Genomic DNA, 17288 nt, shown 5'->3' with positions numbered 1-17288 from the left:
ATGCAAAGTCTGGGAGCACTTCCAATCGGTAGAAAAATATATCTGGAACAATACGACTCAGCTGAAAGACATCAACATCCAGAGTAAAATACTTCCACAGGAGTACATCGGTGCGTAAAGTTTGGAGGAGCGTGCGGACTGGCTCTGTGTTGGAGAGACCCTGGAGAGCTGGTGCTCTGACGCTTCAAACGGGGGCGGAGATGGGTATTAAAAGGTTCCTGAGACCCAACCTGATTTGTGTGTGTGTGTGTGTGTGTGTGTGTGTGTGTGTGTGTGTGTGTGTGTGTGTGTGTGTGTGTGTGTGTGTACCTCGACCCCACTGTGACTTCCAGGCTTTAACCCTATCCGACACCACACCCCTCCTTCTATTCAATTTTCTCCGTAATCGAGGTGGGCCCCTAGAGACCCGGTTTTTTTTTTTTAACAGCTTTGCGCACATTACCAGCAGAGTTTGGAGCCTGTATTCTGGACATGCCGAGAACATTGTCTGAGTAACAGCTTCGTTATTATAAATAGCCTTCATTTATATCCCACCGACACCAATCTAATTTTATACATAGCACACGCTGAGAAATCTCCCCTTGACATATGAATGGGTAGAATAGCTCAGCGTGCCACTCAGAAATGACACTTTCCTTTTTTTATTGCATACATTAGCTGTTCTGGATTGAAATATGTTATTTGTTATTAAATATCATCATAAGCACTTTATGTCTAGCTATGAAAGATATTTTCAAAAGGAGATCCGACCTCATAAAGGAAGCTAGCTCTAGTCTTATAAATGTAAATAATTCAGTGTCCTCTTAAAAGTTGTAAGGACCCAGCGTATTTCTGAGACAAGAAGCCGATTGCTCTCTTCATTTAGTTACAGATGCTATTTTTAAAACTGCTATAAAATACAAAGTGAATGAAAGATGGACATAAAGCACAGAACAGCCTGTGATCAAAGCTCCGGACCCTCCTGACCTCCACATCTTGATATATCTTAGCTGTTGATAAGAAACAGAAAGCAGGTCTGAGCAGGCCTAGCAGCTTCTAAAGCCAAGGAGCCTCATTAACTCAGGGACCTCATTGTTTTTTCACAACCAATCAGTGGAGACTTTTATCACAGAACAAATAGGCACGGTTCTGTGTTTCGAAACATGGCACACGCTCAAAATTATATTATTTTTCGATAAGTGAAGAAGCTCAAGGCCATACTGATCCTATTTCAATTTTGGATACAATGCAATTACTAAAGGTTATAAATTATCGTTTTCAGAAGTGATTCATTGTGGATCATAAAGAAAGTCGCTTTGAAATACATATTTGAGCAACAGTTATTATCCAAGTACCTGAACATAAAAACGTTTCAATATTAATGAAGTACAAAGACTAAGAATGAAGCAATAGAAAAGTCAGCCACTTAAATGCATTTTATTGTGTGCTTTTATACCGTTAATCAACAGGTAAATGACATTTATCATTTAGTAAATTATCATTTGCATAAGGCATAAAATCAGTCAAGCTGATAAAACATCTTAATGCTGTAAATAAAACAATCCAACAATGGAAAAAAAAAGGCATCATCACATGCTCTGGCCTCTCACAGGACAAATACAAGTGGACAATTGCAACAACAGAGCTCGCAAAAAACTTTACAACCAGAATTGATGTCTGTTTGTGCCCGTGTCTCAATGACCAGGCTGTGTGTGTGCTGAGGGTGGAGTATGATGCTCTCAAAAGAAATAATGAGCCTCAGTTCAGATGTAAGCTGTGAGAATTGGCTGTGTTGGTCATGTTGTTCAGGATGTGGCTGTGCAACAGTGCAGACACTAGTGCTAACGGGGAAATAAAAACACAATAGGATGCAGAGACTGCAAACATAGTCAAATAATCCAGAGTAACCTCCGGGTCCTTCAACGCTCTTCTTCAAATAAAAAGCCCCATTCTCTCAGGAAAAAGGAAACTTTTGAACGTCTGAAGAAAATAAATCCCCAAATAATGAGAAATACAGTGCAATACATTTCAACACCTTTCATAAAAAATAAAACTTCATTCAATACTTATGAGGAAATTCCCATAAACGCAGCAAAGCAGAAAATAAATTACCATTCTATTTACATTATACATTGTACACTATACTGCTTTGTAACTTTTAGTAAGTGCTCAAATGATCACCAAGCAACACGTTTTGCTAGATTCTCCCAGGTTTCAAGTCTCTCCATCTGGTGGTGAAGCAGCAGGACAGTTCCTCTGAGCGCTTCACATGCATCCTCAGACTGACAGTATGTGAACAAGACACACACTAACATCTCGGAAAAGGGAATTTTGTTCCTTGGACTGTGCATTGGGAAATCACAACACTGCGTTTGAAGAAATGCTCGCACACAGTCCACAACACTCAAGGGTGTAGGTGGTGCAACAGATCTGTAGAAGCACGGATAAATGACTGAGGGATTTGCTGATGGTTTGCTGACTTCTCTGTCACATCAGAGGATATACTTGTTTACAATCCGAACTGGAAATGTAAGACGAACAGCTACTGCCACAAAGAGTTTTCAGTCCACTTCTAGGTGAGCGAGTTTAAAGTGGCTTCTTCTCGTTGCAGGTGTGATGGCGCTGGATTGGTTTGTGGATGCTGAGTTGGATCCATCTGAGAAGTTGTAAGATGATCATCAGTGAATAGAGGACAGTAAAAGGGTGTCATCAAACATGGGTGTGTTCAGAGCATGCAGGAGAAATCACTAAACAGAGCTACTGTCGGAAATATGTCTTCAAGAGCTCACTTCGCAGTTGACAAAACGCTGAACAGGATGTCAGCAACAATTGGCAGCGGCCGGTGCATTACATTAAGCAGTGAGAGCAGAGGGCTGTCTCGCTCCTCACTCAGCACTACAAGACTATTTGATTGCCAGCAAACAAGTGGGCCATTTGAATAATTCATAGGAACAAACTGAGAGCTGAAAGTGGCTTCTTCACTTTGGTTACAGCCCACAGAAGGAATTTCCTTTCTTTTTTATTCTTTGCTCTGCTGAATAAAGACTAAGAAAATATTATCCTGGAGTTAAAGCACGACCTGGGCTTGTTAATCAGCCATGCACAGATGCACGCAGCCACTCGCTCAATAAAACCCACTCACCTTACATTCCTACACAAGCCCATCATAGAGAGACAATGCCTGAACAATAGAAGGATCTGCCTTTGAACCCTCCTGAAACTCCTGCAGAGTCAGCTTCCCGTCTGCATTCTGAAAGAGGAACATAAGAAAGAGATAAAACTGAAGCCCCTTTAATGCTTTAACATGCATTTACCAGCAGGGGGCAAAAAAGCCTCTTAAGCTAATGTTGCTGCTTATCTGTGCTGTTGGACTGATCTTTGGTTCAGTGCTCTTGGATGGTAGCCACTCTCTGCCAATACAAATCACTATAAGTGCTGCTGTGCTGCACAGCTAGTCTAATTGGCCGGCCACACACACACACACACACACACACACACACACACACACACACACACACACACACACACACACACACACACACACACACACACACTACTACTACTACTACACACTACTACTATTACTACTACTACTACTTCTACTACTACTACTACTACTACTACTACTACTACTACTATTACTACTACTTCTACTACTATTACTATTACTACTACTACTACAACTACTACTACTACTATTACTACAACTACTACTACTACTACTACTACTACTACTACTGTTACTTCTACTACTACTATTACTACTATTACTACTACTACTANACACCACCACACACACACACACACACCCACACCACACACCACACACACACAAACACACACACCACACTCTGACTCATATAGTAGGAAATATCTGACGTCCGCACAATCCACCTGCAGACACACTCCACCGATTCAGCATACCACACACACACACACACACACACACACACACACACACACACACACACACCACTAAAGCAGAGTAGGTTCTTGGGGCTGAGGGAATGGACATTAGCACCGAGGGCTAGTGGTGGTGGAGACTATATATGATGTTTATAGACTGCAGGCGGTGTTAGTGACGCTGTGATGGCTACAGCTAACCGCTCTAAACTTAACAGTGTCCATGTAGGATCCCAGAGGGTAGCAACAAAGGCAGATTTAGTTCTCTTTATAGAAAGCGTATAATCTTTACTGCACTTTTAACAGGCTAAGATTGACGTAACACTATAGAAAGTAACATCAATGGTACAACAACTTGTGCAATATCACTGTCTATCACTTAAGTCTTTTGTGACTATATACTTAAATGTAAAAATACTAACCTTGTCCATCATTGCAAAAATACGGTCCACTCGTTTTTCTGGTGTGTTTTCTTCTTCTGGCAGCTCCACGGTGTTCCCCTAAAGATATTAAATCATTACATGTTGTACCATTCAAAAAATGTTGATGTAATGCTTTGGAATCTGGTAAACCATCTTACCACCATCTGATATATGGCATCTACGATGTTTAACATCTCGTCTCGGGTGATGTAGCCATCGTTATCAAGGTCGTAAAGTTTAAAAGCCCCTGTGTAGAGAAAGGTGTTAAATATAAATATTTTGGCAGGTGAGGCCTTACTAGAATAAGAACCCCCCCCTGTGACTTCATAATGTAAAACAAAAGATTAAACTTAGATCTTTCATGGAATAAAAAGCACATAGTGTTTTGTTTTATATTTGGAAGTGGTGAGAACAGACAGGCAGCAGCTTTCCATACTTGTGAAGCTTTTCCAGAAGGCGGTTAGATCACCGGACGACAGTCGGTTTCCGTGTGCACAGACAGGGCTGCTGTTAACGTCGGTCTGTACAGCAGCACTGCGCTAAAAACAGCTCACCACCCCCCCCCCACAAAATTGTGTGCACCCCTGCACATACTAATGATTTAAAGAGTTTTTTTCCACAGTGTTTGATTTTCAAGAAAGGGCATCAACCTATTGGGTCATGACCCCCAGGTTGCATGTGCCTACTGTTTGCTGTTAATAATCCCCTATTTGCTTTTCTCTAAGAAACCGACAGTCCTCATACATATGCATACATGGCAGTCAGCCTTACATCCTGTCATTTAAATATCAACAAACAGGGGAGGAGACTGCATCTTCTTACATCTCAACTTCTCATCAAGAGTCCCCCGGGAGGTCACTGACAAGGCCTGGATGAACTCGGAGAACTCGATGCGTCCATCCTACAGGGTTGCATGAGAGAGAGAGAGAGAGAGAGAGAACATTAGAGAGGAAATGGCCCAAAGACAAGATGAGCATCTTGCTTCACACTAGCCGTCCTCTCATCAGCTCCTTGCTGTTCTTTCATGATGTCCTTGAAAAACGGGGCCAGACGCTTACTCCAACTCAGCTTCTATTTTTGCCCTGCACCTGGCTGTTTCCTGAGGCAGAAATATGTCACCTGTGGCCATTAATAAGATGGATGCACCTGGCTCAATGTCCAAAAAGTAACAGCACACAACCAGCCGCTGGATATTTGGGGCAAAGAAATGTCACATCTTTTTCAATAACTCTGCATTGTGAATGGACATGGCAGATAATTATGTTGGACAAGGTATAAAATATTCTGTCACTTAATCCCTCTGAGCTTTGTGAGAATCCTATGCTCTGAATCGTACCACAGAAGCTTGAAATTCCAATTAACCTCCCGAAATGGTGGCCTACAGCGTTCTTCGGCAAGGACACTCTGCAGCGGAGAGAACCGTCTGCTAACATGGATAATAATCAGATGTAAAACCAGAGCTTTAAATGGCTCAAAGTGGCTAATTCTGAGCGACTCACTGAAGTTCTGACCCCCAGCTTCAAACAACTGCATTAGACTTACTCAAAGTAATCGCTTTAATAGGCACAAGAAGACATCCCCCCACACATGCCATCTTGCATACAAATGCAGTGGTGAGCAGCAGCTAAGTACATTGCACAAGTACTGTACTTAAGTACAATTTTTAGGTACTTTAAAAAGTAGAAATAATTGGAAACACTTAAGTACTTCTGCTCCACTACCATTAAGTGGCAGGTATTGCATTTACACTTTAGTTACATTGAGGATTCTAATTCATTATAAGAAAAGAAAATCATTTATGTATTATGCGATAACTTTATCTTTCCGTGAAATGTTACAAGGTACCCGGCATTATATATAGTAAAACATAATCTGCTACTCTGCAACAACAAAGTCACGACCACTATGATGCATCAATTAGTATAATATTCTAAATGTGTATTTAATATTCTCCAAAATTATTTGTTTTTGCACTTTAAGGAAATGTGGATGCTTTAATTTCTTCACTTTAATTAAGTATTCTTTTGAATGCAGGATATTACTTGTAATAGTATTTCTAAACGGTGGTATTTTACTGAGGTAAAAGATCTCAGTACTTCCTCCACCAATGTACAAATCCATGTTCTGTTAGCGGAGCCTTCAGACTTCATGTTCTCACCGGATCTTAAAGGACTGGTTGCTACAAAAAAAACGTTTCAGACTTTCTACTACAACTTCCTACCTGCGACAGAGTTCAGCTAACGGTTGTGCTTTCAGAAGACAGCAAAGAGCTCTTCACTGCCCAGGGGTCTGCTCTCTCTATCTCCACCAGACATCTGTCCAGCCAGACAATGCTGCAGTCATGCATTGCTGATTACATAAGTCATAAATACTTTTAAGATCAATGCATAATCTAACTATGGGGAGCAGAACGCTAACGAAGGTCAGAGATAAACATCAGACGGACGGGTTGTCTGATCTTCCTGACACAAAGCCTCTTAACTGAGTCAATAAATCTCCAGGGGCTTGCCAGCATCCCGGGAGCTGCTCATCGACAGTTTGCCTTCCTGAACACCATTTAAATAATCTACAGCTGTGTTTAGGTGGATTACCCTAGACAAATGTTTATTTAACGGTTTGGCCTTGTTAAAATGTGCTTTCTCATCACATCATCAAATCCTTAGAGAATGCTCCCACGTAAGAGAGACGTAGAATAATACGAAAATACAGGCACCTCTTGAAAAAGAAATTGGCTCTCTAGGAAACTGATTTCTGGAACGAAATGAAGGGTTACGTATATGTGTTACTATTGACTCATGTTTCTTTATAAAACAGAATCCACTGTGCTGTTTTCTTTTTTTTTTATAAATAGTGACTAAAAAAGATAGCAGATAAAAATACAAAGAGCAAAAAATGGCAATTATTACATACTGAGATAACTAAACATGCCCTTTGAATCCTTCTGTTAAAAACTGATAACTTATAAATAAGGTCAGCAAAACTGACAAAGAATTCTTCTTCCTCTTTTTACCTTTGGATTAGCTTTATCCTCAGACACTGTCACTTTGTATCATGTTCCTTCTCTAGCAGCAACCCTGGACAAACAGCCACCATCAAACTACTTCTTTGTCATTGAGAACCAACAAAAGATAGAAGATGTTCTTGCTGCCTCACAATAACACATAAGAAATGTTTCACTAACCTTATTTTCATCGAAAACATTGAAGACAAAGGAGGCGAACTTCGTAGGGTCTCCAAAAGGAAAGAACTGCTTGTATATCTTCTGAAAGCCCAAAGCATCCAGCTGCCCGCTTGGACAGTCTTTAATAAATCCTTTGTACCTGAATATTAAAGTACAGAAAGACATAAGACTAAGAGTTAAAATATATAATGTGATGAAAATATATAAAATAAGACAGGATTATAGAACAATGACAACAGACAGAAGTCACATCCTCCTCCCTGAATTCTGATTCAGTTTAAAGAGATGGTGCGAGATCAAAAAGGTGAAGTGCAAAGCCCTTTGTCTCATTCACAGAGAAGACGATCGCCCTAATCCAATAGCAAGCCCAGAGTGGTTAACTCTAATCAAATTACTCTATAGTCCTCTTTGATAATATGCGTGGCTGATAGATAAGTCTGAGAGCTTCCTTTCGCCGCTGGAAATGATATATCTGGGAGAGAAATGTAATATCTCTATTAGTCTAAATATAGAAGCATCTCATAAGCAATTTCAAGGGCAGTCACTCAGAGGTAGGCGGCTTCCTAGTTTGTTTTTATAAAAGGAAAACCACGGCCTCAAAGTCTAGCTACACTGTAATAGCTTGAGGAAAGAGGAAGAGAGCGTTAGCCTTTACAAAAATAAAGGCTTGATGAAAAGTATGAGAACAAGGAAATAATAACATTCTATAAAAAGAATTGCAAAAAGCTTTTGCTCTTGATCAGCAGCAAAACATGACGCACAAGGGAGCACTGCATGTTCGTCTGTGATTCAGAGGAAGGCTGGGCTGTAATTACGGCCAGAGAGAGAGAGAGAGAGAGAGAGTTCTTCTGAAGAATGGAGGCCAGTACACATCTTTTCCACTCTCACTCTCGCTCTTCACTCCTCTTAAAAACTCTTTACTTTTAATCTGCCTTGGAGATAATGAAGCCAGCTCCAACTAGTCGAAGAGACGCTTTGAGGAGCAGCTGAGAAACAGTTCAGCAAGAAGAGAGCATAACCATTTCATTCTCACATTTTAATTATTTGGAGATACAATATGTGGGAAATGTTAGCCTAGCTAACATATCATGCATATTACAATCTAATTAGTATTCAGTGCAAATTAAACAATAAATAATCCAAAGGCTACGCATCTTTCCTGAATTCTTTAGTGTGTTTTATAGTGACACTATGCAATATTATACCTAGCAACCAAATTAAAAAGTCTGTAACATATTTGAGATACTAAAACATGTATTCACACACTATTCTAGAGTAAGTATAGCGGAGTAATTAGTAATAATAATAATAATAAGACTAATACATCAAATTAGGGTTGTTTAGTGCCAAACATTAAGTATTTATATTAACTAATTATTTTTGTCACATGTGCAGACATAAGGAACAAAAAGGAGTTAAACATTTTAATTCTTCAATTACAAGAAGTGGTATATTGCTCTTATTTAAACATTTCAAAGGGGTCAAATATCAGACATTGTTCCTTTATAAACAGACAACATTTAATTGAAATGTTTATCCTGACATACAGATTATGCTCATCACAGATATATATTGGTGTCGTTATCAGACTATACATTTACTGATGAGTAACATTAAAGGTGACCTATCGTGCAAAATGCACTTTTGTACGTCTTTTATACATGAATATGTGTCCCCGGTGTTCCAGGGAACTCACCAAGTGTCAGAAAACACAACCCTCTCTATTTTCCTCCATACCCAAATCTCTTAAAAAGGGGCTGCAACGGATCTGATACAGACTGATCCAGATTTGAACACTTCTATGACGTCACAGAAGTGGCGCTACGGCTATTGGGCCAACTCCACCAATCAGGAGGAGACAGCCACGGACATTGCCGTTCCAAAGCGCTGGAGACGCTGTAGTACATATGCCAGGCCTGTAGATGGTGCTGTTCTCAAAGAATCGGCCCTGAAAAGACAGTGTTAAATTGAGCGAAATGAGGAATGGCTAAAATGCATGATCTGTTTGGTATTTTGAAAAATAAAAAGTATAAATATGCCTTATATAGGTATGGTCCTACACTATATTATTCAAATATAGCATGATAGGTCCACTTTAAGTAACACTAAAGAGTTCAACTTGTTGATACAAACAATGTTAAACGTTCCTGTGTCCTGCATGCTCTTTTCTTTACATTATAAAATAAAAGCTCAAATAAAAAAATCAATTAATCTTAAAAGATGTTTTAATCAAATCAAGTCTTTAAGTTTAACGTATCAACAAACAAACAACTAAAACCCGAGGTATTTATATTTTTACAATATTATTATAAGTATTGATTGAGCTATCAATGTTTTTACAATGCACTTTGAGTTTTCCTTCATCGAGTAATTATTTGTTATCTTCAGCCTGTTGATTATCACACAACTCTGCTAACAAGGTATTTGGTATCACACATACACAAGGCTAACTACCATTTGACATACCAGTGGAGTTACATAATCAAAAGTAAACATCTACAGTACATGGGTACAGTAAAGGCGCTGTACCAGTGTTAATATGTTTGCCTAGTGTCAGCTATTTGTCAGAATCAGAATCAGAATCACCTTCATTTGCCAATCACACATCATGGCTTGGTGACACTGGTGCTAAGACACATAAACAGCCAGAATGTACTCGAAGCAGTGAAATAGTGCACTGCACTTGCAGGGACATAGCAGACGTGACATTGTGCATTGGACCACACTGGGGGGCCAGCATGAAAATTAAGTATTTATCACTGGCACTGGCTTCTTCTCCTTGGCATCTACCATGGTTGGGTTTTGCTATATAATTGTGCAGAAGAGCAGGCAGGAGCATCACTGGGCTATAGCATATTGTTATTGATTTCAGGTGAGCAAGGAGCACACTAATGCTGTCCCTTGGAGGAGAATTAGGAAGGACACATTTAATGCACAACGCAGGCATTTATCTAACCCCTCTAATTCTTCTATGTCTGCGCCTGTGCTCTAATTACACGCCATCTGGCATTTCCCCTGGTAAAATTCCCTCTCATCCCTCACACTCAGCCGTGTTGATTGCCGCTGATCTTCGAGTGAGGACTCGTGCAAACTTTGCTGTGAAAAACAGGGAGAGTGATGCTGAGCTAGCTGGCTGCACAGCCTGGGGGGGTGGGGGGTATTCCGCCACAGTGCACTCAGTCAGCCCCAGTGACAAGCCAGCTCTAAGATCTTGACCTGCCAATGCCCAATGATATCTAATGCTGCTGTGTGGCAGTGTGTGTACCCCCTCCTGTAAGCCCCCTAACAGGGTACAAGAGTCTAGATCAGGAGACAGAGATCTTTTCATGCATGCAGAATTAGGTTGGGAAAAACCCCAAGCAGGAGGATTGAAATGTGAACATGGAAGAGTGATCATTTTATTACAGTGCTCTCTCTTCTGATATACTCTATTCTTTACCTTTCATTTCCAAAGAAACAATAGCCTAAGAGCGGCATGCACTGCAAACAAAAGTCATGACTACGCTCATGCTTGAATCAACTCTGTAAATGAAGACGTAGTGGGTCTGATCCCTGTGCTGGCGGCTGTGAAATTCTGAAAAGAAAAACGTTCAGAAATTCACACCTTAACTGTAATGATCACTCTCACCACAGCTCTGTGTTTCCCTGACCTGAGGGGTCTCGGTTTAATACATATGTCTCTCTTTGATATATGCAAGTAAATATACAGCCAGGGATCATACCTCTGCACGATGATTCCTGTGCAGGTCGCACTGAATAATAGGCAAAAAATCCAACAGAGAGGATTACTAATGGACTCTGTGGCCATGGAGTGATTACATACCTGAAAATGAAACAACCTTAAGCCCCAGTCACTCTTCTGTTATCAGTCATCCTTTTGCTAATAGAGCATACATGTTTGTTGAGGAATGCATCATGGAAATGTTTGTATCAGTGTTATCAGCCTTCAAAGTCATTCAGTCTCAGCAAGGCTTCAAAGTCATTCTATTTTAAGAACACATCTGTCTTCAGGGCAGAGTGAGGGAGGTTGCTTCAAATCAACGATCAAACCAAATATAAATACACTATCTATGGACGCACAACATAAGAATCCTTTATCTAAGTGGGTCGAGAGAAGACCCCTCCTGATTACAGAGAGCTATGCCAGTAAAAACAAAATCGCTAATATATGACTAGCTTCACATCAGGCATGTAAAAATGTCATTAAAAATGAAAGCACATACTTACCACTGCTGCACCTCTTTCTCTGTAACTGTAAGAGAAAAAGAGAGTGACATTAGCTCAGAGGAAAAGTTGGGTTGCTATTAGATACAGAGGAGGATACAGAGGAGCCAAGCAGTAGCATTGTTAATCATTTTGCCCCAATCCTTTCACATTATATCATCTAAAACTACTCAAGGGTGTAACAAAACATGCAATTATTAGACAAACAGCTTGTTTAGTTGAGTGAATAATGAATTATATCGGAGGAAATGAATAATATTTTTTTTGCTGGCCTGGATAGTAGAGGACAAGTGGGAGTTAACCCTAGAGAGCCACAAAAGACAAACAAGACTAAAGGGAAGTCCAGACACAGATTTAAGAGAGATAATAGTTTGAATGCCCACTCAAACACCATTATCTGCCTGTATCTAATCAACCGATCCCCAATGGCTTTCTCTTGTCTCTTCACTTTCTGTCAAGGAACGACAGCAGTATTTGTCCCTTTGGCCTCTGGGTTTGCTAATGAAAACAAGGGCTGTAAATCAATAGCATTATTTTGACTAGTTGGTCCTATGAGAGAGACTTTCTGATAGCATGGCACCGCAAGTCTGAGGATTAAATATTGTCTATTGTAACACTTACGCTAGGCCAGAGGCAAAGCAATAGCCTTATAAATACAAATAGTTAGTTAGTTAATCAACAATATCTTCTACAGTAATGTTTAACCTTAAGCAACTCATAGTCATGGTTACTGCAACGGTACACAAGGGGAAACAAAGAGTCTCATTCCAAGACATTCACTCTTGACAAACAAGACATTTATAGGGAATGAAATGATCAAATAGCCAACACAAACATATATTGTGGTCAGGAAACAAACATGTTTCACCATGAGATCACTTCATAAGTATACGCAATGGAACAGAATCATACAGCGGCTATCGATAGGGAGGCCAGCTATAGCCTTCAGCTGCATGTGTCTCGGCATCAATTTTCTACTCAGAATGTCACCAGGAAACCAGTCACGTGACCCTTTCCTGCACAATAAATGTCACGGTCAATCTCACGACTGTCATCCAAGCTAAGCTACCATACAATTGGTCAAAAAAGTCTGAAAGTGAGGCAATTTACCACGGCTTCAATTTGATAACACATTTTATTACATATTTCCAGTCCGAGGCAAAGGGGTAATAATGAAATAAACCATTTGAAGGAAAGTGCAGGACCCATACAGCTGGTTGACCCTGCAGGCTCTGCGAGAATCCAGCTTGCACTCTGTCAATGTGAGCCTCTTCATGGCTTTGACAACTTACAAAATCATCCTGCCATTACATGGGCCTAGCCTACATCCTGCAGACATTTTAATCGGGTGGCTGGTATTTCCATGTAGTGTAGTAATTTGGAAAATTATTTCTGGTTTGAATTAAACACTCTCTTTAAGTACAGGTGAGGATTTTGCAACCACTTCCCACACTTTCCTCTAATAACAAGAAAAACCCTGTATAGCCACAGCCCTGGCACAGCTCAATGGTGTTTTATTTAAAGTGCAAGGTCATTAACATGTTATTATGAAGATGGGGACATTTTTAATGTCAAACAAATGGGGACAGATATCTTCTATTAAACTAAAACAGGACTTATTTTTCGACTAGCCTTGTTAGTTCCCTGTCATCAAAGAGGGCATCATTTGCTGGGGAAAAAACACCCTACCTTCTCTAACGCTTAAAGAAAAACTCATAGGCACTGAGAAATTCACCAAGTCCCCAATATGTCAAAGAACCAAACAAGGAGAGTACACTTAAATGGCAGACAAAGCTTCTCATGGGAGGGCAAGAGAAAGAGGCAACAGGATGAAGGAAAGCTGAAATGATAGAGTAACAACAGAGAAAGGGAGAATGATCACGCAGGGAGAGAAAGCTTGGTGCCCCTCTCAGCGATGCTAACCAGATAAGATCCTAATTATACTATTCCATTCCCAGCTCAAAGAGGGCAATTAGGGGATAAAGCGATGGAGACAGGGCGAAAGGGTAAGAGGGAAAGAGAAAGAGAGGGAGTAGAGGACAGCCGCTAACAGCCCAGCCCAGCACGAAGCCCAATCTTCCTCCACATCAATTTCCTGCCACATCAGCCAACCATGGTTCTGCTGGAGAGACCCATCACACAAACAGCACTGTCATTAAGCAGCAATGGATGTCAACTCCCACCCACACCTGCACACTCTACTGCTTAAATAATAATAATAATACCAATGCTTTGCTCCAGAAATAACACGGAAATTATGAATATAGTGTTTGCAGTAGTAATTATAAATGTCAAATCTGTTCAAACTTGATTGAAAAATCTGCTTTAACATTTTTGTTCAGCGGGAGATCGTCGATAAATAACCCTAATCTCTAGAACCCCTCGCTCGATAGCAGATACAAACTCAGAATCTCCATATTCATAGATCCCTTCAGCATGATTTAAAGATGCTGATTGCAACTTTTGCAAGACCTTCACCAATCACAATTTGCTACACAACATTTAAATGTAAATTTAAATCCAACAGGGAGCCAATTCCCAGCTGACATTTCGTTGTAGCTCTGTTTTGTCGATAACGGGAAACGGGTGAAGAATCCCGATACATCCCAGCAGGCAGGGCTATTTACTGTACAACATGAAAAGAAAAACAGGGGGGGGGGGGGGGGGGAGACATTTTGATTTCCCTTCACATACTGTATGGTCTTTTACTTTTAGAAAGAAGGTTGATTTGCTTCATAACGACTAGCTGAAAAGGAAACAAAGAAAAAGACGTGAAGGCACTCACAGTAGGTTTTCCTTGTCAACTCCTCCACCACCTCTGGCTTGAGCTTGCTGTTTGATTTCCCCATGATCTTCAGCTCTCCTCCACACCTCCAAATCCACCTTGGCGCGCAGAACCTGTTACTCCCTCCTCTCCAGTCTGATCCTCTGCCAAAAACATACACAAATGTGGGCCAGTTTAGGTGCAATGACACCGGTAAATAAGAAAACTTGCTTTAGTTTTGGAGAAAAAATAAAGAAAAGGAAACTCCTATTCAAGCCGAGTCTAACATTCTGTGTGGTTAACTATAGCTGCAGTCATGATTTGCTCAGTCATCAGCCCTGGTACTCCAGACAGGGGCCCTGGGAAGAAGAACCTGCAGGTTGTTGAGTCTATACGAGCGCCGCTGAGTGCCTATGCCCTCATTTCTTCATCGCAGTCTGTGGGCAAAGAGTGGCGTTTAGATGCGTTGCTACCTTCGTCCTTGGATACAAGAGTCACTCGGTGGCTGGGTTAAGCACGCTCACTCCCTCACAGTCATTCTCTGTTCTTCTCACTCCTCCCACCCCTCCTTTCCCACAACTATCTCTCTCGCTCTGGGTAAGTTACTGTAAAAAAGAATCCTCCCTCTTGACAGCTCAGATAAGGAGGTGTGTGTAAACTAAAACACAATGAACAGAGCTCATCTTGGATGCACCCTGCTGCACTTCGCACTCAGTTAAAGCGTCGACTCTAAACCCTGGAGTTTATAGAGATATCAAAATGTAAGAAAAAGTAAAAAGGTTACAGCAATAATTTATGGATAGCAAAAACAAGCAAGTGCTCAGCATGGTTCTAGATGCCAGCTGAAAAAAGATCTGGTCTTGCTCTTAAAATAAGTGTGCAAGCTGTCTACCAAGCTTAAAAGGCAGATTTGAAGAGTGACAGGTTTCCTTTCTTCTCTTTTCTGACTCATTATTTTCCCTCCTTCCTCTCTTCAAGACAGCATGGGATAGTGATTTCCTCCTCGGTCACAGCAGACAGGAGACGAGGCATGATGGCATTTCTTTGTATCACGGGCCTTGCGTTGGCATGCACTGATTCCTAACTACAGCAGCTGTCTAAGCCTCTGAATAGAAAACTACTGTATGTATGCAATAAGCACCTTTACTGCAAACATCTGGTCTTCATGTCCATGGCCAGTGATGTCCATCTGAGGAATGCCACACTTGTAATCACCATCTTTTGTTAGGTCAAGCTTTCTCGTCCTAGGTGTTGTTGACACTATGGAAATAAACAGACAAACAGCAGTTACAAAGGGAAGCATACGTTATGTTATCACCTAAGCAACAGACACATGTGTGCAGTTGACTGAAAAAACACTGAAAACAGGCAAGGACCTTTCTACTGTCTGCAAAAGCTGCAGGCAACGCTAATGTGGAGCAGGACGAGTGTTAAAAATGGAAGTGCAGAGGCTATAATAAAGGCAATTGTTTCCAATGAGTAACTGAAATGGCTGTATCATCTTAAAAAGGTCTAAGAAATTATCCATCCCATCCAAGTCTTGTGAAAACAGCGTATCTCAAACACACACGCACTTAAATTCACAGTGAATGGCTGAATCAACACGTATGAAAAAGGAGCTTTGTTTCTATTTATTTATGTTTGTTTTGGTTGACAGGAGTGAGAAACACAGTTGCAGCAGCAGGTGGGACGTTGCCTGGCACTACCATAGCAACACACAGTTTATGGCCACAGTACAACAGCTCCTGTGCGGGGAGCTTGCTTGTCATTGTACTCGCAACGGTCGTTACCAAAACGCAGTTCCTTTTTGGGTGAACACAAAAAAAACACATAAAACTCACCTTGAAATGAATGAAAGCGTTTCCATGTAATGCGACTTCGGGGTTTACCTGAGTAACAAGAGCGGAAAGTCAGTCCAGAAGAAGCGAGCTGTGTTCCTCCGCCGAGTTCCGGAGCGACTCGCTGCTGCGTGGATGGCCGCCCGTGCTGCTCTGATGCCGGCGTCAGAGGGTGACGTTGCTGCTGCTGCTGCTGCTGCTGCTGCTCCTGCTGCTGGCTCCGACCAACCCGTGCTCCGTGCCAGAGACACTGACGTCGCGGTACCACTGGTCATACAGGGACTCTTTGTATCCATCTTTAAGAGCCTTTCCACGTGCCCTCTCATATATATATGAGCCCAAACTCACTCTTTAACGCTATATTATCTAATTTTCGTAGAGTTAGAGGCAGATGTGGTACTTTTAGGTGCATGGTATGCCCAACATTGATGATGTGAATATAGGGTTTTGATGTGGGTTCACATGGTTGATGAACGGAGGCACTTTGACTTTAGCTAATCATTGCACAAGTGTGTGTTGTTATTATCAATTTGAAACCTAGTTTGGCAAGAGCTGTATAATTAGTAATGGCATATAATGTAAAAACTCAAGAGTTGTAATGTTACATTTATAAGGCTGCTGGCTATGCTTTAAAGCAGGGGTGGGGAACCTTTTTCCTCTCAAGGGCCATTTCAATTTTTACAACATCCTCCGAGGGCCATACAAATTATTGACCTCTGCTTAAAAGTACTAAAATCACAGCCATCATCATTTCGCCTTTCTTTCATGCTGTGCAAAGAAAAAGCAACCTCTTAATCCAGATATTATACCATGACACGGTTGTGGCATGACCACCAAAACAGAAAGATATGGACACAAGATGTGAGCAAATGTATTTAGTTTCCTATCTATGTGGACATGATTTAAGTGGGGGAGGACCTAACCTCCTCTACGGGGGTCCGGGGGGCATGCTCCCCCGGGAAGATTTTTTTTAAAAT

At 41.0% G+C, this 17288-nt stretch overlaps 1 protein-coding gene across 4 annotated transcripts; it reads right to left on the bottom strand.

Moving 5' to 3' along the window:
* Positions 1-1392: 1392 nt before the first annotated feature.
* On the bottom strand, positions 1393-16548 carry LOC104959767 (neuronal calcium sensor 1). 4 transcript variants are annotated; one of them, XM_010787662.1, is made up of 10 exons: positions 16315-16548; positions 15615-15733; positions 14495-14637; positions 11713-11737; positions 7486-7624; positions 5127-5205; positions 4463-4551; positions 4305-4382; positions 3122-3229; positions 1393-2635 (listed from the first exon to the last, which is right to left on the bottom strand). In XM_010787662.1, the coding sequence occupies exons 3-9, from the start codon at positions 14556-14558 to the stop codon at positions 3131-3133; spliced, it is 573 nt and encodes a 190-aa protein (XP_010785964.1). In that variant the 5' UTR covers positions 14559-14637; positions 15615-15733; positions 16315-16548; the 3' UTR covers positions 1393-2635; positions 3122-3130. The 4 variants fall into 4 exon arrangements, with proteins under 4 accessions (XP_010785964.1, XP_010785962.1, XP_010785965.1 ...); XM_010787660.1 differs by having other exon boundaries at positions 16363-16548; XM_010787663.1 differs by having other exon boundaries at positions 14495-14629; positions 16363-16548.
* Positions 16549-17288: the final 740 nt, after the last annotated feature.

The sequence above is a fragment of the Notothenia coriiceps genome, unplaced genomic scaffold, assembly GCF_000735185.1.
Source record: "Notothenia coriiceps isolate Sejong01 unplaced genomic scaffold, NC01 NC01_scaffold00031037, whole genome shotgun sequence".
In the NCBI taxonomy this organism is placed as follows: domain Eukaryota; kingdom Metazoa; phylum Chordata; class Actinopteri; order Perciformes; family Nototheniidae; genus Notothenia; species Notothenia coriiceps.
This window is presented reverse-complemented; position numbering and strand designations above follow the sequence as displayed.